General features: G+C 41.7%; 1 protein-coding gene across 8 annotated transcripts in view; it reads left to right on the top strand.

Annotated features, from left to right (window-relative positions):
- Window positions 1-21,548, top strand: part of ANO3 (anoctamin 3) — a 390,311-nt gene that overhangs the window by 159,617 nt on the left and 209,146 nt on the right. The window contains exon 1 of one of the 8 annotated variants that reach the window (XM_065592542.1): window positions 15,702-15,924. The exons of 6 other annotated variants lie outside the window; for them this stretch is intronic. In XM_065592542.1, coding sequence (XP_065448614.1) covers window positions 15,873-15,924 — 52 coding nt within the window. In that variant the 5' untranslated portion in view covers window positions 15,702-15,872. Of the gene's footprint in view, window positions 1-15,701; window positions 15,925-21,548 lie in introns of those variants that run through there. One more of the 8 variants, XM_065592541.1, reaches the window with a different exon arrangement.

The following is a 21,548-nucleotide window of genomic DNA, read 5'->3' as shown; positions in this document are numbered from 1 at the left end:
AACTAGGACTGCTGGACCCAGCAGAGCCCCTCACACATAGAAGACACTACCAGGGGGAAGAGGTGGGAGCTAGAGGGTTCCTGGCAGCTGCAGTTCCCCACATGTCATAGAATATCAGGGTTGGACGGGACCTCAGGAGGTCATCTAGTCCACCCCCCTGCTCAAAGCAAGACCAATCCCTAGACAGATTTTTACCCCAGTTCCCTAAACGTCCCCCTCAAGGATTGAACTCACAACTCTGGGTTTAGTAGGCCAATGCTTAAACCACTGAGCTATCCCTCCCCCAAACTGATACAAGGTAACTGAAATTAAACCAATTCCCAGCAGAGAAAACATCACATCACTGCATTGACTGGGAATCAAATCCAGGTCAATTGCTTGGAAAGTAGCTATGCTCACCACTATACCACCAATGCAGGGAAGGAGAAGGTGGCACACAGGAAACTCCCTGCAAGTCTGGGACCGAGCATCCGGCTGTTCATAGACTCATAGACTTTAAGGTCAGAAGGGACCATTATGATCATCTGGTCTGACCCCTGCATGCTGCAGGCCACAAAACCGTCCCTACCCCTTCCCTGGACTCTGCTGTTGAAGTCCCCAATCCTGTGTTTTAGTGACTTCAGTTGGCAGAGACCCTCCTGCTAGTGATCTCTGCCCCATGCTGCGGAGGAAGGCGAAAAACCTCCAGAGGCTCAGCCAATCTACCCTGGAGGAAAATTCCTTCCCGACCCCAAATATGGCGATCAGTAAGACCCCGAGCATTTAGGCAAGAGTCTCTAGCCTGACCTCTGTTAGCCATTATATTATTTACCCACCATTGCTTGGTATTCCTTGGCTACTATGTTTTACCATTAAACCATTCCCTCCATAAACTTATCTAACTTAATCTTAAAACCAGACAGGTCCGTCGCCCCCACCGTTTCCCTCGGAAGGCCGTTCCAATATTTCACCCCTCTGACGGTCAGAAACCTTGGTCTAAATTTCAAGCCTGAACTTCCCCACGGCCAGTTTATATCCATTCGTTCTCGTGTCCACATTAGTACTAAGCTGGAATAATTCCTCTCCCTCCCTTGTATTTACCCCTCTGATATATTTAAAGATAGCAATCATATCCCCCCTCAGCCTTCGTTTTGTCAGACTAAACAACCCAAGCTCCTCTAGTCTCCTTTCATACAACAGGTTTTCCATTCCTCTAATCATCCTAGTCGCCCTTCTCTGCACCCGTTCCAGTTTGAGTTAATCTTTTTTAAACATGGGAGACCAGAACTGCACACAGTACTCCAAATGAGATCTCACCAGCGCCTTATACAACGGAAGCAGCACCTCCCTATCCCTACTAGATATACCTCGCCTAATGCATCCCAAGACCGCATTGGCTTTTTTCACCGCCACGTCACATTGTCGACTCATAGTCATCCTGCGGTCTACAAGGACCCCTAAGTCCTTCTCCTCTTCAGTTACTTCTAACCAATGCGTCCCCAACTTGTAACTGAAATTGTTATTAGTCATCCCCAAGTGCATCACCTTACACTTTTCACTATTAAACTTCATCTTATTTCTGACACTCCAATTCACAAGCTCATTCAAGTCTCCCTGCAGAATATCCCTATCCTCCTCCGAATTTGCAACGCCTCCCACCTCTGTATCATCCGCAAACTTTATCAGCCCACTCCTGCAATTGGTTCCGAGGTCAGTTATAAATAGATTAAATAAAATGGGTCCCAAAACTGAACCTTGAGGCACTCCACTAGTAACCTCCCTCCAATCTGACAGTTCACCCTTCAATACGACCCGCTGCATTCTCCCCATTAACCAATTCCTTATCCACCTCTGGATTTTCATATCGATCCCCATGTTTTCCAGTTTAACCAATAATTCCTCATGGGGTACAGTATCAAACGCTTTACTGAAATCCAGGTATATTAGGTCCACCGCATTTCCCTTATCTAATAAGTCCGTTACTTTCTCAAAGAAGGAGATCAGATTCGTTTGGCACGATCTGCCCTTCCTAAAACCATGTTGCAATTTATCGCAATTGCCATTAACCTCAAGGTCCTCAACTAGTTTCCCTTTCAGAATTTTCTCCAGCACCTTGCACACTACAGATGTTAAACTAACAGGCCTGTAGTTACCCGGATCACTTTTTTTCCCTTTCTTGAAAATAGGAACCACATTTGCTATTCTCCTGTCTAACGGGACCACCCCCGAGTTTACAGATTCATTAAATATTATTGCTAATGGGCCTGCTATTTCCCGTGCCAATTCCTTCAATATCCTCGGATAAAGATCGTCCGGTCCTCCCTGGGCTCTGAGGGGTCTGGGCTAGGGGGAGCCCTGTGGCTGGGCTCTGTGGGGGAAGCGAGGGTACTAGTATCTGGGCAAGGGGAAGCCTTGTGGCTGGGCTCAGGGGGAAGAGGGTGCAGATGTCTAGCCCCTCAGCTGGGCTCTGGGAGGAGGCAGAGAAACAGGAATTGGGTGGTCATTTAAGACTCTTTAAACTCATTAGGTTTCTTTAAGTCTCTACTCCTGGGGGGAAATTTTGTGTGTCTGTATTGTTACAGACATACTTGGTGACAGGTATTTTGAAATAAATAACCAAATAATTGAAACTGATTATGTAGTGTTGTTTTGACAAATAAAATTGGCAGAATTTTGCAGAATTTTAAAATATTGTGTGCAGAATTTTTAATTTTTGGCACAGAATTCCCCCAGGAGTAATATATGGCTCTCATAAGTAACTTTTTTTTTTCCTAGGGCACAATAATCATCAAAAAAAATTTCATTGTTTCTACAAAGCTTTCCTCTCTCTCCTCCTCCCCCACTCCGCCATCTGTATGGAATGCATTGTGTCCATCTAAGGTTACTTTGCCTACCACTGTTAAGAGCAATCTATTGCTCATCCTCCAGTTTATTTGCCCTGTGAGTTTCATGTACAGTTCAAATTGCTGTTTGAACCTCAGCATTTCCCCTGATCCTCACTTGCAGTTGCCTCCGTAGCAGCCACTGCAAAGTAACCTCTTTCACTGGGTCTTTCAGCATGCTGTGCCTTCCAATCCTGGTACTGATGAGCATAGTGGTCTCAAGCTAAACCCTTGAACAGAACTATCTAGATAAATGAACTAGCATATTTCTACTACTCTGTGTCACTGCAGCCTGTGACTGTCCTGTCCTGGGCCACTTTTTTTTTTCCTGCTTTTCAGCAAGAAGTGTGTCACAGGAAACCAAAATCTAAATGAAGACTGCCATCTCTGTACCTGGAGGACTTATTTGATTGCACTCTTAACAAGCTACTCAAAATCCCAAGGCACTGTTCATAAGTAGGGGTGTCCACCTGACCACAATATGAAATCTGGTGATTACATGTAACCTATCTAAATCTCCACTGCAGGTTCAGTTGAACTGAGTTATTTCTTTGGTACTTCTTGTTTCTGGGTATTGTTAAATAGTTGCTGTGGTCTACCTTAGAGATGGCTATGTTTCATTTGTAGGAGAAATGACCTTTATAAATCACTTGCCACAGGGCTATTAAGAGTTTATTTAAATTTTGAGATGAAAGATGCTACAGAAGCACAATGTTCTATACTGCCAAAAATGTCTGTTTCGCAATGCCTATTTACCCATTTTCCCAAATAAAGTAACATTCTCCCCATGCACAAAGATACTTTGGAAGTAGGTCTAGGGCTCAATCCAGCAGTCGTTAATCAGACAATATTCCCATTGCAATAAAGTAATCTGTGATTATCATTAATATTATTACAGAAAGAGACCATAAGACTGGGTACTAGGAACTTCTACATACTAATCTGTCCTGACAGTGATTGTCCTTGTGGCTAAACCCTTCTGTCTCTGTTTTGACACTGTAAAATAAATATAAAGGCCTGAACCAAAACACTTGAGTTTGCAGATCAGATCTGTCGCTAATAAAAACATATCTGATTGCCAAAACGGAATACTCCAAACTTTGCGGAAAATTCAGATGTGCATTTTCAACCCCCAACTTTGGATATAGTATATTGTTTCTGCTGTTTGATAGCTATACCAAATTCAGGTCCAGATCTGGATTTCAGATGCACAGTTTTGATTTTGGTCTTCCTTTCAAATGAAAGATAATAGTTCACAGAGCAGAGCTATGAGGATTAGCTACTATTACTAATGATTTTTGGAAGATGGAATGTTTCTTTATAGATGCTGAGTGCTGATGTAGACTTTTAAAATACATTTTATCATAAGTTTCAGGGCCCTTGTGGTACTTGTTTGTGATACATAAATCCCTGAGTTTCACCTGCCTGTTTAGCCACTGATTCATAATTGCTCTTATTTTCTGTGCTCCAAAATGCTATTCTAATTAGAGTGGGACCTACGTTTATTTTATAAGGAGATGTTTCCAATCATCCATGTTTCAACATTATCTTCAAACTTATTCAGCTGAGAATAACAAGGGCTTAATTTAAACTCTTTATAGGCACATTTCGCTTCTCTTTGCAGATTTTATCCCAGCTGTCAAATTTATAGTCTTGTGTGTGTACTCCAATGCTAAAAATAGAGCTTTACAATTAGAAAAGAACCAAAGGAGCAAAAAAAAGTATTTCTTAAATATTTTACAAGTTAAAATATTTGTTTTAACTTGTTTTGCTCCACAAAAGGTACATGAAGTTTCTGAAGGCAAAAGAAGAATTGCTATTTAGTAGGAAAAGCTTTCACTCTAAGGGACAAGTTCACCCTTCTGGGACAAGTTGTCAGAATGTTCCTATATTTTCTTTGTATGATCTGCACATTTACATGGTCATTTGATGGGCTCAAGGATTGTCCAAATACAAGAAAAGAGCTCCATAGTTAGCTTCAGAAAGTGAGACACATCGATGTGTCTGTATGCATGTCTCTTTCTCTGGCTGCGTTTATTTCCAAACCCTTTATTGCAAGAATTTCCTCATATTTAAGTAATTACATAACGCCAGAACATAGTGTTCATCTTTTATTTTTGACCTCTGTTCAGGCCTCTACTTGATATAACTTTTATGTGCAGAAGTCCTGACACTTGTTATGATAAAGCTCTAGAAGTTGTTTGAAGATTACATTATAAATACTGTTCACGTTTTCATAACCTACCAGTTTTACAGTATCTATCATAATTTGATATTGCTATTGTGTTCTTCTCCCCTAAAGGACATTCCGTTACTTTGATCTAGTTTTTAGTTTAACACCGCCCATTCTCCCTCCCACCACCACCCTTTTAATACCTTATATGAAGCTTGAGAATAAAATTTGTTCTTCAGTGGCTTTGCTGATCTCCTTTTGGCAAATGCTTAGTTTCCTTGTACTTGTTGTTCAGCAGGAGACAACTTGGCTAGGCGCCATTTGCTATTGCCTGCTGTGCATCAGCTTCAGTGCTGTCTGTTAGCAAGAAGGTGCAATAGTTCTGGGAGCAGTTTTTTGCTGTAGCTACAGAGATGCAGGAGCTGCTTTACCTATTATGCTGCAAACACAGAAATCTATTAGGATTGACAGATGCGTTGGAATACATATGACTTCATTTCTTTCTGCACCTTCACCCAAAATGCAAACAAATATTCAACCTTCATTGGACGTTCAAAAAATAATTGCTCAGCTGGCCTGAAGAGGTGCGGAGGATTTTTCAGTTATTACATCAATCTTTGGACTGCCCAAGCAGTATATTATTTATACGTTACAGTTAGGCCTGGTCTACAATTAGGGGTGCCCCCTCCAGGATTGTCCTACAGTCTCTAGTAATTAAAGATTAATCTTTAATTAAAGATAATGTCATGTGATGAAACCTCCAGGAATTCATCCAACCGAAGTTGGCAACCCTATTACCCCAAAAAGTTTTACCAGTACAACTGTCAGTTAGGGGTGTGATTTTGTTGCCAATGTACCATTCAAAGCCCCTAATGTGGATATAGTTAAACTGTTGTAAAGGTGATTTATATCAGTATAACTATTCCCTTTCCTATATGGGAATATCTATACCGCTCTAAAATATCTTTATTCTGGTATGGCTGCATCACTATTAGGGGAGTTGTAGTACTTTAACGGTAGGTAAAGCAGCAGAATTTTCTAGTGTAGGCAAGCCCTTCCTGAAGTTGGACCCTTATGTAGCTTTGTAAATATACAGTCAACAAAGAGAAAAAAAGCTTTTCTTTGGTAGCTCTAAGGTACTTTTGGCAAAGGAAAGAGAGAGAACAGAGAATCAAGGACCAAGAAATAAAGAGAAACTATACTTATTCCTGGAAAGGATGGTGTAAATTAAAAGAATGGGGAGAGAACAGGCGAAGGGGTCAACGATACAGATAAATGAGTAATTCCAGCAACAATCACTAAAACCCCACAACCCAAGTTAATCTAGTTAGTGAGCCCCTCAAAGTCTGTCCCACAAGCCTTATCTAGGTGGTAGAGATGAAACCTGTTGTGAAGGGTTTGCTGCAAAGCAGACAGCTCTCCCTTTTGGCTGGTGTGAATCCCCGGCTGCGGGTGCACTGTCCTCTGTGGCAGAGAGCAACGTAGGAGCTGCATCCTCTCCGGCTGCTCTAACCTGTCCTCTGGCAGCCAGCCCTCTCTTTGGTCACATGGTCCTTCCCAGGCTCAGCTCACATATCACAGCCATGTGCAGGCCCTCTGGGACCTGCAGTTTTGTCTCCAAGGCATGCCAATCAAGCATTGACCCTAGTAACTCCTCCTCCTCTGCCCAAACATGGGGTCTGTCTGCACATGGCTAACATATCTGTGATGGTCCAGCCCACATGCAGTCTCTCCAGGGCCTGCAGCTGGTTGCTCTGCTTCTTAGTCTGGCTCCTGGGCCAGCCCCCATCATACGTGTGTCCCCTTCAAGCACAGGTGAGAAAGGCAGTCTCAGCTGCAGTTCTAGTCTCTGCCTCCATGCTGCTCTCTGGGGGAGCTGCGTCTCTGAAGCCCCCAAACTGGCCAGGGGCTACATTAATATTTGGGTTGTTTAATTTGCTGAGCGAACTAAACTGTGCTTTGTTTACCCCAGTTTCTGTGGCATGATCTCCCGTTTGTACTCGCATTGAAGTAACACAAATGAAGACGAGCACTAACATAATAATAGGAGGGACTGCTGCTAGTCCAGCTTCCATTGTAGCCAATCTCGAAACTCCCTTGGAGTTCAATAGCAGTAGTATATGAGGGGTTACCATCCATCTGTATTTCCCGAGACATTTCTGGCTTTTTCGTTTTTAAACAGCCGTCTGGGAGGAATTGGTAATAAGGCTAAAAGGTCTGGAATTTTCCCCCTGCCCCTGCCCCCATGCAGAGTGTGGCGTGGCTGATTGGGTGGCTGGGCCTGATTGAGCCTCTCCCATTGGCCTCCACCAGCCAGAGCCTCTCCTGCTGCTTCAGCCCTCTGTGGGGGAGGGGCTGTGTGCATGGCAGCCCGGCAGCGTGTTTTGCCTCCACATGGAGCCAGCATCTGACCGGCATGGGCATGGTAAGGGGAGTCCCAGGGAACAGTCAGGGAGCAGGGGTGTGGAGAGGGATCGGAGCAGTCAGGGGACAGGGAGCAGGGGGGGTTGGATGGGTCAGGAGATTTGGGGATCCTCTCAGGGGGTGGAGAGTTGTTGTATGGGGCGTGGGAGTCCTGGGGGTCTGTCTGGGGGTGAGGATGTGGATAAGGTTGGGGCAGTAAGGGGACAGGTAGGGGGTAGTGTCCTAGGGGGGCAGTTAGGGTGGGGGGGTCTCAGGAGAGAGCAGTCAGGGGACAAGGAACAGGGAGGCTTAGGTAGGGGGTGGAGTTCTGGGGGCCAGTTAGGGGCAGGGGTCCCAGGAGGGGGCAGTCAGGGGACAAGGAGCGTGGGGGGGGGGGGCGTTGGAGGTTCTGAGGGGGGCAGTCAGGGGGTGGGAAATGGGAGGGAATGGATGGGGATAGGACTCCCCTCCCTCTTTTTTGATTGTTGAAATATGGTAACCCTATAATATGTATAATATCTATATCAAGCACTGTTCAGATGAACAAGGTTGTTTAATCAGCTATCTCATTAGGCAAAGCAGCTAGAGAAGAGAATCCTTATTTGGGTTGTAATTGTGTACTTGTTCAGCCCCTCCACTGGGTTTCTCAGTGTTCTCTGAGGTTATACCTTGTTACCAGAGCAGTTGCATGGAAGGAGAGAGACAAAGAAGCTCCTTATAAGAATACATTGTACCAAATTCTACACCACTGGAAATGCAGCAAAACTCCACTGAAGTGAAAGGACCACCTCCAGATTTCCAGAGAATTAACGGCAGATTCTGGCCATAGGTCAGTTTGCCCTGTTAAATTCCACAATACGTATTTATATAATAATAAAATATATTTTCCCCATTTAGAATGGAGATGAAAAACCATCAATGTTTTCCTAATCGGCACTGCTATTAGCATCTCTGTGGAGTGGCTAAGTGCTGAATGGCTATGGAGGCTGAACTAATTTCTTGTGTTCACAGATGATCACTTCCAGGTCAGCCCTGACCATGGACGGTGGGTATAACAGGCAAAGGGAGGCATTGCTTCCCCTACCACAGCCATCCCTGCTGCCTGACACCTGGGCCGTGGTGCCCCTCCCCCGCCTCTTCCCCTCCCTGCTCTGACCATTCCCCAAGGCTCCCATGGCTTGCTGCTGCTGCCTGCAGTCTTCTTCCTCCACCCTATTCCCTTTGGAGGTACCTGCCACTGCGTTCTCCGCACCTCCCACCCCTCCGCGCGGGGTGTGTGTGTGAGAGAGAGAATGTGAGCGGGGAGTCAGTGGCAGACAGGGGGAGTGAGGAGGCAAGCAGTGGGGATCCCTGAGTAACTTTACACAGTGAAAAAGCTTTGCCATTAAAGTGGTAATGAAGACATTTAACAGGCATTTGCCAATGCCCAGGAAGCCTTTGGCCACATTCAGCTGGCTTTTATATTGTAGGAAAATGTGTTATTGGGGTTAAAAACAGATTCCAAATGACGACCCTTCCGTTAGTCTCTGTACCCAGAAGTAACCGCTAACCTGGCTTAAGAAGGAGCTGACATAGCCAGTGAGTTTATTTCTTGACCTAATCATTTTATTCAAACCCAGTTTAAGTAAATGAGTCTGGCAGGTAATTCTGTGTAAGAAAGGTGACTAAACTACTGCCTTAATGCAGGCTGTCAATGACCAGCACTTTTTCAAAAGGCGAGATTATGCTTCAGGTTGGCACAGGTAGCCTGGCTTTTCGTCTCTGTCTATACAGCATACACCGAACTCCCTGCCACACAGAGGAGAATCCATCTGGCAATTGAGTTACACCTGTTGCCTGTTCAGTTCCCTTGGGGAATGTTGTTAGTGCTCTAAGGTGAAAAGGGGAGAGGGTGTCATGGGATGGGGGGAGAGGCAGCAGCAGGGTGAGGGGGTGAGCGGCGAGCCAGCTGCACAGCAGGTTGTGGTGGGGGTCTGATGGTGGTGGGTGGGGAAAGGGTTTGGCGGGGGGGTTGAGGAGGCAAGCAGCAGGTGGGTGAGCGGCAGATGGGTGGTGAGTTGGTGGTGGGGGCGGGGTCTGGGGCAGAGCAGGAGTGGAGTGTGGGCGTGGCTGTGGGTGGAAGAGGCAAGACTAGGAGCTCGCCAACCCCAGGGGAAGTTTCACCCACCATCTATGGCCCTGACCCACACTGGTTGGAAACTCTAACCATCTCTGTTCTGTAGCTAAGCAGAGGCCTTCTTTTATTATTCTTGTCCTTTTGTCACTTGTCTTGCATCTGAAGAAGTGAGGTTCTTACCCACGAAAGCTTATGCTCCCTATACTTCTGTTAGTCTCAAAGGTGCCACAGGACCCTCTGTTGCTTGTCACTTGTCTGTGTCACTGAATTCAAATTTTAAAGGAAATAATAAATATGGACAGCAGAACATGAGACAAAATCTTATAGCATGCTCTTTGTGTATACATCTTGAGAACACATCATTTTACAGAGGCCTACACCCAGATTTGAAATATGTTTGAGGACCAGATATACCTTTCATTTTGTAGAACGTAAGACCGATGTTCTAAGCCATCAATTCTCCTGGAATTTGTCTGTCATGAGAATGAATAATACAGACTTCAATCTACCAGTTGTAGGCAGGACTCTGAGATTTATTCAGGGAAGGACAGTGTACCTTTTGCGTTTTAAAATGAAAAGTATCCCTGCTTCTCCTCCTTTGCTTATTCCTTCTTACTGTCATTGGCACCAGTTCACATTTTAAAATACCTGACAAGATTATGATCTCATTGACACTAGTGCAAATAAGGATAAACTCATTTGACCTTAAACTAGGGAAGTATTCTTGGATATATATCAGTGTAACTCAGCAGAATTTGGCTTATTTTGCCTACTCTCTGCATTTTTTAATGTGATGGGAATATGGGAATAACAACAGGAATAATCTCTTTAGAACTGAAATTCTTTGTGGTGTACATTTTTAAATTAGTTTGGTGTGTTGTGTAGTCTTATTGGGAACACGGTGTGTGGGAATCATGGCTCAGGTTATGCTCCTGCCCAAGAACCCCCATCACAGGTAGCAGTGGTGGTGGGGATCCGGGATCCACGGAGCTATGTCTCCTCCCCAGACTGGTGGGCCTGACAGTGAGGAGAATGAGCAGAGCTTTGGCTCCAGCTCCCAGTTCTCCTTGTGGTATAGCTAGTCAGAAATTTTCTGATGGGACATTTTTCTGTCAGAGAATGCTGATTTCATCAAAATCAAAATGTTTCAAAGACGCGGCTTGTTTTGATGAAGTTGCAGTAAAAACCAGGCAGGGTTCCGGTGCAACCCCACCTGGTTTCCTGCCAGCTCTCATGCCTTACTCTGTGTGGCAGCCTGACCAATGGCCTACTAAGGGGCTCAAGAGTCCAGGTTCCCAGCTCTTTGGCTGCCCATGTGGCAGGCCAACAGGAAGCCAGGAGTCTAGGAGCCCTGACTCTCAAATTCCCAGGGTCTTTGGCTCCTCTATAGCTTGCCTCATGAGCTGCCATGGAGCAGGGTTCTTCTGGAAACTTGCCTGGGTTCTTGCCAGCTCACTTACCTGGCTCTAGGGTGACCAGACAGCAAGTGTGAAAAATCGGCCGGGGGGGGGGGCGGGGTTTAATAGGAACCTATATAAGAAAAAGACCTAAAAATTGGGACTGTCCCTATAAAATCGGGACATCTGGTCACCCTATGTGGCGCCTCCATAGATTGCCTGGCAGGTCACCACAGAGTAATGCTGCCCAGAGCCCTGTCATATCACCTGAAGGACTGAAGTGAGCTGGGAGCTATGGGTCTCTAATTTGTCGTTTTTACAGTGTTTCCTGTGTAGACCAGTTTTCAGTGAGACAGTGGAGAAAACCTAGTGCTATTGGGAGTTTTGGATGGGTTTGAAATCCTTACTGTAACACAGCAGTGGAGGAGAATAACCAAAAGGGTTAGATAATACATGCCTTTGTTTTCTTGAGTTTAAATGGAATAAAAGTGAGAGAGCTTATTTGGGACTTCCAAAATGCTGTAGCTCATGTAACTGCACTCAGAGTTATAGAATAATAGAGAACTGTAGGGCTGGAAAAGACCCCAAGAAGACCTCAAGTCCACCCCCTGCACTGAAGCAGGACCAAGAATCTGGTATTGAACAAAGCCACTGAGTGTATAGATTCCAAGAAACATCAAAGGCGATAAAGCTCATGAAAACAGGTTTCCAGCACATCTGTTTTTGGCTGTAGCTGAAAATACAATGAGAATAACCTTTCTTCTTGGCAGTTTTGGAATTTCAACTGTGGCCTGGGGTTGAAACTGGATTTAAGATGTATATGGACATTTGAGAACCTATTAGGTTCAGCACAAGAAATCAGCAAAGGTTCTGCAATTCAGATAAGCACTGTAAATTTTGGGCAATTTATACAGAACTGGGCTAAAATCCCTTGAGGATAGATTTTCTCATGAGGTTTCTGGTACTTCGTGCTTCTAATCAGAAATCAAGAAATAAAACACAGACCGATAGCGTCACTCCCCCACCCTTTTCTTTTGCTGGTCCAGGGCATCTCCTGGTCAGAAGAGGTGCAGAAGTATGAACAAATGAAAAGTTATCTAAATATTTTCAGCTCTTAAGTTTGATTAAAGTTTGATAAAAAGGCTTTGGATGTTTCTTACTTTAAGTGAGCTGATCTATCTATTTCCATTTGGAAAGAAGAGGAGTGTGAGTTCTTTTTCTGTGCCACTCCCAGTGGAATACCTAATAAAGTAGAAGATTGATTGTAAGCTAGGAAGATCAGAGAAAAGACATGTGCTGGAGATGGAAGAGTGGATGAGTGATAAACAATGGATGAGTGATAATTTATTGAAAGCTGCTCACCATGAAAGGTGTATAACACTGGTCTACAATTTTTGAGAAGTTGTCTGCTTCAGAGATAAAATGTGCTATTTATTATGTATTCTGATGTGCTGAATTCAAATATGACAATTAAAACAACTGATTGGCTACTGTTTCTAAGATATTTAAGTTTTTACATTTTATGTCTATATATATTGTGTAGATAGTAGAGTTTTAGTCATAAATTGTAAACCTAGGTCTTTTCATGTGTTTATGGTTGCTTTACATGATAGTATTTCACCTGTCCTGCTTATGTAACACTTTAAAAATCAGCAAAAGGGTTATATAAATAAAATTGATTATGAAACAAAAGGCAAAAAACTATTATGTACATAGTTTAGTCCTATTCAGTGTCTACTCGGCACTTCTTGGCTTGTCTCTTGTATTCATTAAATGGAGCATCTCTTGTCAATGTCCAGCAATAGTCTGCAAGCATTGATGGGCTCCATTTGCCCTGATAGCGTTTCTCCATTGTTGCAATGTCCTGGTGAAATCGCTCGCCATGCTCGTCGCTCACTGCTCCGCAGTTCGGTGGAAAAAAATCTAGATGAGAGTGCAAAAAATGTATCTTTAGTGACATGTTGCAACCAAGGCTTTTGTATGCCTTGAGGAGGTTTTCCACCAACAACCTGTAGTTGTCTGCCTTGTTGTTTCCAAGAAAATTTATTGCCACTAACTAGAAGGCTTTCCATGCCGTCTTTTCTTGCCACGCAGTGCATGGTCAAATGCATCATCTCGAAGAAGTTCACGAATCTGAGGACCAACAAAGACATCTTCCTTTATCTTAGCTTCACTTAACCTTGGAAATCTATGGAGGTACTTGAAAGCTGCTTGTGTTTTATCAATGGCCTTGACAAAGTTCTTCATCAGACCCAGCTTGATGTGTAAGGGGATAACAAAATCTTCCTTGATTCAACAAGTGGTGGATGCTGAACACTTTTCCTCCCAGGCTCCAATGACTGTCGGAGTGGCCAATCTTTCTTGATGTAGTGGGAATCTCTTGCACGACTATCCATTCGCAGAGAAAACAGCAGTACTTTGTGTATCCAGTCTGCAGACCAAGCAAGAGAGCAACAACCTTCAAATCGCCACAAAGCTGCCACTGATGTTGATCATAGTTTATGAACCTCAAAAGTTGTTTCATGTTGTCATAGGTTTCCTTCATATGGACTGCATGACCAACTGGAATTGATGGCAAAACATTGCCATTAAGCAGTAAAACAGCTTTAAGACTCATCTGCGATGAATCAATGAACAGTCTCCACTCATCTGGATCGTGAACGATGTTGAGGGCTGCCATCACACCATCAATGTTGTTGCAGGCTACAAGGTCACCTTCCATGAAGAAGAATGGGACAAGATCCTTTTGACAGTCACGGAACATGGAAACCCTAACATCACCTGCCAGGAGATTCCACTGCTGTAGTCTGGAGCCCAACAGCTCTGCCTTACTCTTGTGTAGTTCCAAATCCCTGACAAGGTCATTCAGTTCACCTTGTGTTATGAGGTGTGGTTCAGAGGAGGAGGATGGGAGAAAATGTGGGTCCTGTGACATTCATGGTTCAGGACCAGAAGTTTCATCCTCTTCCTCATCTGACTCAATTGAGAATGATTCTGGTGCATCAGGAACCAGCAGTCCTTCTCCGTGGGGTACTGGGCGTATAGCTGAGGGAATGTTTGGATAATGCACAGTCCACTTTTTCTTCTTTGACACACCTTTCCCAACTGGAGGCACCACGCAGAAGTAACAATTGCTGGTATGATCTGTTGGCTCTCTCCAAATCATTGGCACTGCAAAAGGCACAGATTTCCTTTTCCTGTTCAACTGCTGGCGAAGATTTGTTGCACAAGTGTTGCAGCATATGATTGGGGCCCACCTCCTGTCCTGATATCCAATTTTGCAGCCAAAATAAAGGTGAGAGGCTTTCTTAACCATAGTGGTTATACTGCGCTTTTGTGATGCAAAAGTCACTTCACCACAAACATAGCAGAAGTTATCTGCACTGTTCACACAAGTACGAGGCATCTCTGCTCACTTTGGCTAAACAGAAATGTGTCCCTTTGCAAAATCAAACACTGACAAATAAGAGAGCACGACACTGTATGATTTCTACAGCAGATATAGGGCAATTTGTTCAGCAGAGTGATGTAAGCTTCGTTATGATTGCGTCATCCATGACTTCTAGGAATAACATGATGCAATTCTTATCATGTATGACGCAATACCAGCTTCAGATTGCATCATTCATTGTTTTGCCTAAAAAGCAAGTACTGTCCAAACCCAGTCATAGATTTATTCATAGATCCAGTCAAAGATGTATTTTAGTCATTTCTGGTTTAAATTGAGATCCCTTCCCTTTATAACTCACTTATCCTCCGCCATTCCCAAGTCAAGGGTCGTATATACTGACCCAATAGGATATCTTGAAAACTAGAGCCAATCAACAATTTTAAGCATCATTTTCATTCTCAGTGACCCAGAATTAGTAAAGTTTGACTACATTTATTTCAGAAGCATTTTGGCTGTAGAGCAGTGTAATATAAACCATGTGGGGATGGTGAGGGTGGAAAAACCCAACAGGCATTAAGTCTCCTCATAAATTTGAACACCACATTGTCTGACATGTTTCTCTTTCCACACAGCATGGAGCGGAGCAAAAACAATCGTCAGAATGTCAGTGATAGGGACCATATCAGAACCTATATAAATAGATGTGCAATCTTGGGTGCTTTCTGTATTTATACAATAAAACCTGTGAAGCCCCTGTAAAGATTGGGGCTTCCTATTATGAAGAAACAGTTCCTTCCCCAAAGAGTTTGCAATCTTATGACATGACATATGAAATGACAAATATACACTTTTATAGACGTATGTACATTTGCAATTTTTAAAATTTATAAATAGACAAAGTAGGTGACCGCTGTGTCCACCTGTCTTTAAAACAATTATTAATTAGGTGATTTCTTTTAGACAAAGGTAGGGAGCTTTGAAAGACAAAAGGACTACAGAAATAAATTAACATGTCATTTGGGGGAAACACTTGTAGGAGTGAATCTATAAAACACATTTTACTTCAGTCAATATGCTGATGGTCAGGACCATATAAACTTCTGAATAATTTTGTATCTTGGAGGCATCCCATGGCTAGAGATTGGAAACTATTATTTGTTTGCTGCTGCAGTGATGTTGAGAACTAGGGAAAGTGCTTGAGTTTGTCTTTATCTGAAAAAATATGCTTCAAGCAACAAAACACTTCTCTTCAGTAAAAACAATATATTGCATTTTCCTGGTAGATTGATGTAGTGAATTATTCCTTAAGCATCCGCTAAGGGGAGTGTGGTGCTGGACCAGCCTTTCTGGTTTCTATGACAACAATGGGGAGTGGAGTCTTTCAAGCTAAGTGCTTGCTAAAGCAGGTGTCGGGTTGCATAGCTGTTCAGAAGCTCCTAGATTCTATACAGCCAGGGAGCCTTTCCATTTCCCATTTGAAACATCTTGACCCCCTCGAGTTCAGTGATTGAGTATTGTCAAGCTCCCATGAATGAAGATGGTTCACCATTCGGGCTCTATTCAGTCCTTTAGACAGCAAAAAGGTCAGTAGAAATATTTTTGTCTCTAGCACTGTGTGCTAAATTATTAGGTCTGCATGCCCTTGCAGTATGCACAAGCATCAGTACACCAGCTGCTTCTAATACCAGAGCTATGTGCGATGCAGATGTGTTTAAACTCTTACAGTAAGTTAAAATGTTATCCATCAGTTTGGTCCCTGAAATGGCTACGTTTTTTCTACCATTGCAAGACAAGTAACATTCTCTAGGATTACAATATCCACCGTATACTAAATATGGCTGTTTGGTTTATATTCTAAAAGGCATACAAAGATTTTGATTTTAAGCAAATAATCTATGTCCTTTAAAATATCCACATTGCAGTGGAAAAATGTGCTTGGCATAACTGCACTTCATTGTTACAGGCTGTTGCTGTGAATGTATTTCATTGTAGCTGAATGGTACTTGCTTTTAAAAGGTTGAAGATCACAAGTAGCACCATAGATGTCATTTGCTACTTTACAAGCATGCTTTTACAATACCCATGCTGCATGATGTTTGACTATAGAACTGATGTAATACTTTTAGTTTTTCATGAAAACTTTGTTCAGTATTGAAACAATGCTTCCTTAGTTCTTTTCAGCTGTTACAATAAATACTCAGTACTGTTTTATGGCTTTAGGTGAAAATGACAAAGATTGGGAGGGGAGGGGGTTCTCCCTCCAGTTTTCTGCTGTTTTCTTTTATTTTGGTAATATTGTTTTTATTTATTTATATGTAGCCTATATAATACATTAGTAAAATCATGAATCAAGTATAAACCATACAGAAGAAGAAAATAACCATAACTACTTTCAGCACTTTAGTCCCCAAAACAAAAATAATTAACTGCTCATTGTCTGCTTTTGCACATCAAGAACATTGGAATCTTTGGCTACTACCCAGTAAGACTCTTAATATATATCCGTTAGCAACTGTTACTGAAATATTTATTAATCATTGTAATCTCTTGTTAACATGGTGCAATAAAGATCTAATAAATACATTAAAAGTTCATGGAAGGTTGGATTTTTTGTTTGTATGCTTTTTCCCCCCACTGTGATTGCATTAGTATTTCGTAGGTAAGGAGGGATCAACATTTCCATTGTTACAGTGGGTCCATTTGTGCTGCTATAGTTAGCATAACTTGGTCAGCATTTCTATTCTACTACAAACTTTTATGTCCTGCGGTTCGTTAATCCATAAAATTTCAGCCTAGACTCTACTTTTATCATAAGTTTCAAGCATTCATCCTCATAACAATTTCTATGTCCACCAAATTGTATTTAAAAATGATCTGTTTGAGTGCACATCTGTGAGTGGAAGCTGAAAAGTTTGAGAATATTTGTACTCCTGTAATTCCAAGATAAATTTAACTTACCTTGAAATTTTGCTCCCAGTCCCTCCCTATGTGCTCTAACTGGTTTTGCTGTTCTGAATTGTAAAATGTCAAATTCATTCCTTTTAAAAATGAGATATTACATAGGTACAGTAAATTGTTTTTCTTAAATGTCATATTTGTAAGCACATGGACTGATGACAGCTGTGTAGCATGTCCACTGAGTTTATAGAATCTAACAGTTCCTTCTGAGCCATTACTTATGTCAGGTCAATGACTGACTAACTTGAGAATCCCTTCCAAGGTCCTAAGGGAACTATACTGTACTATTCTTAAAACAATTTAATTTTTAAATTGCATAATTTCTTAGTTTCAGCCTGGAATGGAATTACGTTAACAGAGTCATGATGAATAACGTAGTAGATTCTGTATGCTTGTAACATTTCCAGAACTTCATAATGTATTAGGTCTGCTACTGTCTGTGGAATGAGTTACATACACAGAAACAGATTCTCATTCTGTCTGTACACCTTGTGCAAAATCTGGGTAAATTGACTTGCCACAATAGAGTCATGTAAATGAGATGGAGTGCTCTCAAGAAGTCATGGAGCATGTATACCCATGGACACCATTGCCTGTGAAATACAGTAACACCCTTGGCCAAAAAGAAAAAATCATGTCCCCTTCCCTCCCCCACCCCAAGGATCACCTGAACAATGAGGTGACTGAACAGTACAGAGTGCCAACTCACTCTGAATGAGCTTTCAAGTCCTGGACAACAGATTTTCTCTCTCCTAGTGCTTTTTAGGCCATCGGGGATGGCCGTAGACAGGATTGGTATAAAGGCCACAGGAAGAATAAACAAAACAAAAAACACAAACAACACCTGCCCCCAAAACCAAACCAAATCAGACAGAAAATTGAGTGCAAAATAATAATAAAAATAAATTCCAGTGATATTTAAGCGTTAATGTACTAAAGAATCTAGCACTGTGCACTTCTGTAGACATATGTAGATTTCTCAACATGAAAAAGTCAGTATGTGATTTTTATTCAGACCTGTATATAAATTTGTCCTTGTATGTTTATCTTGATGCTGCCTATACATATTATTTGTTTAACTGTATGCAAAAATGTGCCCTAAATTCTATTTTCTACAAAATTAGTGATAATCCTTATAGAATGGCCAACTGCCGATCACAGCTGTGCTCTCTATACTTTAATTGCATTAAGAGAAAGCTACATTTTGGGGGGGGGGGTAGTTCCAGCAATTATCTCTTTGTGGACCTTCAATATAGAATTAAGCTGTAGGTCGAACTAAAAGAGGAATGTATCATATAAAAGTAATTTATAAGAATACACCTTTTTGTGGATTGAGCCTTATGGGGTAGCCTCAGGCGACATAATACTCAGACTGATTTAATGGAAAGAGGTTAACTTTTACAATCCAACCTTCATTGGTTTGGAGAAAATTGTGTTTGTTTCCCTTAACTACTTGGTTTACTACTCTGAGCTTTTTGTTATGGCTGAGAGGATGAGTGGTGGTTTCTTCAGCTTTCTATAATTATATTCTTTTGCACAGCTTGAAAGGGAATATCCAAGTGCTCTGGCATGTTGCAGTGAAGCTCAGAAATCTAGGATCTCTCAAAAGTTAGAAAAACTTTCTCTTTTTTTTTTTTTTATCTCTGGACTAGTGTTTTGGTTCCTTGCTCTGTTTTCTTTGGTGGTGACAATGGGCCTAGAACAGGAGGCTGCCAGTAGAATATCCAAGCATGGCTTTGTCCTGCCCTCCGTCCAAAGCAAAGCATATACACAGTGAATACTCCCAAGTTCAAAAAAAGTTGCTTTGAAACCCATCATTACATTATCACCTGAGTGGTTAAAAAAAATCTATTCTAAAGCCATGCAGAGGTTCACAGAATGGATGTTTCATTTCCCCTTGCCTTGTCTGACTCCAAATGACTGACATTATCCCTGTCAAAAAGAACAATAGTCCTAAAGTTAGACTAATCTAGGCCCACAGCATGGTAGTGCATTAGATCAGTTGAGCTATCTGGACAGTCCTTTTGTCACTATTTTTAATCTGTATTGTGCCACAAGGTGCAGATGCATTGTCGTAGCAAAGAAATTCCCAGAGAATCCCCAACATTCCCAAAGGTATACATTTTTCTATGTCGTATTATTATTTAACACTGAATTTTTTTATCTACTTACATGTGTTAGATGGGATTACTTGCATAAGAATTGTCAGAAGAGAAGGCGAGGAATGCCTTATGTTTGCTGGTTGGTTTGGGGCCATTTTTTGCTTACTGAAGCTTTGGATTTAGAGAATTCTGACCTGTGAAACGCACTCATGACCTTCTTGACTGATTAAGGCCAGTAAAGAGGTTTGGGGCTTTTTATTGCTGTGGTTTGTTAATATCTTCCTCAGATATTAGAATAGGGTATGGAAGGAGGGTTATTCTGCTAGTGATGGGCACGGGGGAAGTCTCAGTGTGGACTTGTATTGCATCTACTTGCTGTTTTTCATAGCTTGAGAGAGCCAAACACTGCATCAGATATAATTTATTTGTGTTTACAATAGCGCCTAATGGATCCAACCAGGTTAGGCACTGTACATATGTATAGTAAAAGAGTCCCTGACCCCAAGGAACTTAAAAAAAAATTAATGTAAAACCAGACATAACAGGTGGGTGAAACAAACCTTGGGCAGAGGTGTAGAGGGAGAATTAAGTAACAATAACATGAGTATTTTTTCATAGACTAGCTACCTGTGCAATTTGTAAAAGTAGAGGTTATATGTAGGTTCCTACACCATGCTCATGACAGAAGCATATGAGTGCCTGACCTAAATGACAACTGGATATTGTTCATTTACATGCATGATGTGATGGGATTTTTTCACCTTCTTCCGAAAAGGTGATATTGGTCTGAATGGATTGTTGGTCTAATATGGTATAGCAATTGCTATGTTCCTCCAGATGCAGTTTAAAGTACGGACTAGAATGTGGTTATTTGAAAGGCTGCCTTTCGCTCTGCACTCTGCCTGGGATGCTGCTATTGACTGGCATTGCTCTTTTCGGTACTAGCAGCACTGCTTTCTAATTGCAAACTTTGGGACTCACTCCCTATGGCAACATACAGTATAAAGTGTGTTTATTCTATTTAGCTTTTGACATGATGCCTGCCAATATTTCATTAATTTTAGTTCCAGATCCAAACTTCTGAGCACCCCAAACTTTAAAAATGTTTGGATAAAAAGTCAAATTTTGTTTCTGGAACTATCTGTATAAAAGGCAGAACCAAGACACCGGACTCAAACAACCAAAAATGTTTGGGTTGTTTAGCTGTGTGGTTTGATTGGGACTCATCTCTGGAGGACGTATAATTATACGTCCTTCCTTCACAGGAGTGTTGTAATGTTTCATTAATCAATGTTTGTAAAGCACTTCGAGATACTCAGATGAAAGCTGTTATAGAATAGTGCACAGTATTACATATTTTGTAAATATGAGATCTAAAAACCTGGAGTCTGTTCTAAAAGCTAATTTTATTCAACACAGACTTGCCATTCTAAATGGCATTTTACAAAGATCATATTTTTTTGTTTTGCATTTTGGAAGCTAACGAGGAGCAGAGATATTGCTGAAATGATTAAAAGGTGCAACTGTATCATAGTTTTATGAATGTCACATTTCATTTTTCTACATGCTATTTCTCGCAAAGGCCACAAAATGGCAAAAAGAAAAAAATCATTTATCAGAAATTATGCAAAACTAGTGGAAGAGTTGTCAGGCCCAATTCTTTTCACCTGCATTCAAAAGGTAGATCAACATGTGTTAAAGTCTCAATGCCATTCTCAGGATCTATAAACTTTACTAAACTGTGTATGGTTATAGCAATGAAAGTAGCCATAAACACACATCTTTTTAAATATCTTTTTTGTGCTCAGCATGCAGTATTTTAAAGATGCAACATATTAAAATGTTAGCATTTAAAATTACATGCCAGGCCCAAATTTTTAAAGAGATGCATACATACATACTTTGTTGCGGGTCCATTGTAGGCATGTAAGTCCCCTAATGTGCACCCAGATTGTGTAGCCAAAGGTGCTAGAAAGGTATTAGACCATAATGAGTTTTTAAATAATTATCAAATTACAATAGGTTACAATTTCAATAAAATATAGCACTTGCAGTTAATATAATATGTACAATAATTAAGCCTACATTTCCTCACTTGCATATGAGTTAGGAAAACATTGAGATCTAGAAACCTATTGCATGCTGGG

This window comes from Chrysemys picta, chromosome 4, assembly GCF_011386835.1.
Source record: "Chrysemys picta bellii isolate R12L10 chromosome 4, ASM1138683v2, whole genome shotgun sequence".
Taxonomy (NCBI): domain Eukaryota; kingdom Metazoa; phylum Chordata; order Testudines; family Emydidae; genus Chrysemys; species Chrysemys picta.
The sequence above is the reverse complement of the archived record's forward strand: the minus strand, read 5'-3'. Positions and strand labels throughout refer to the sequence as shown.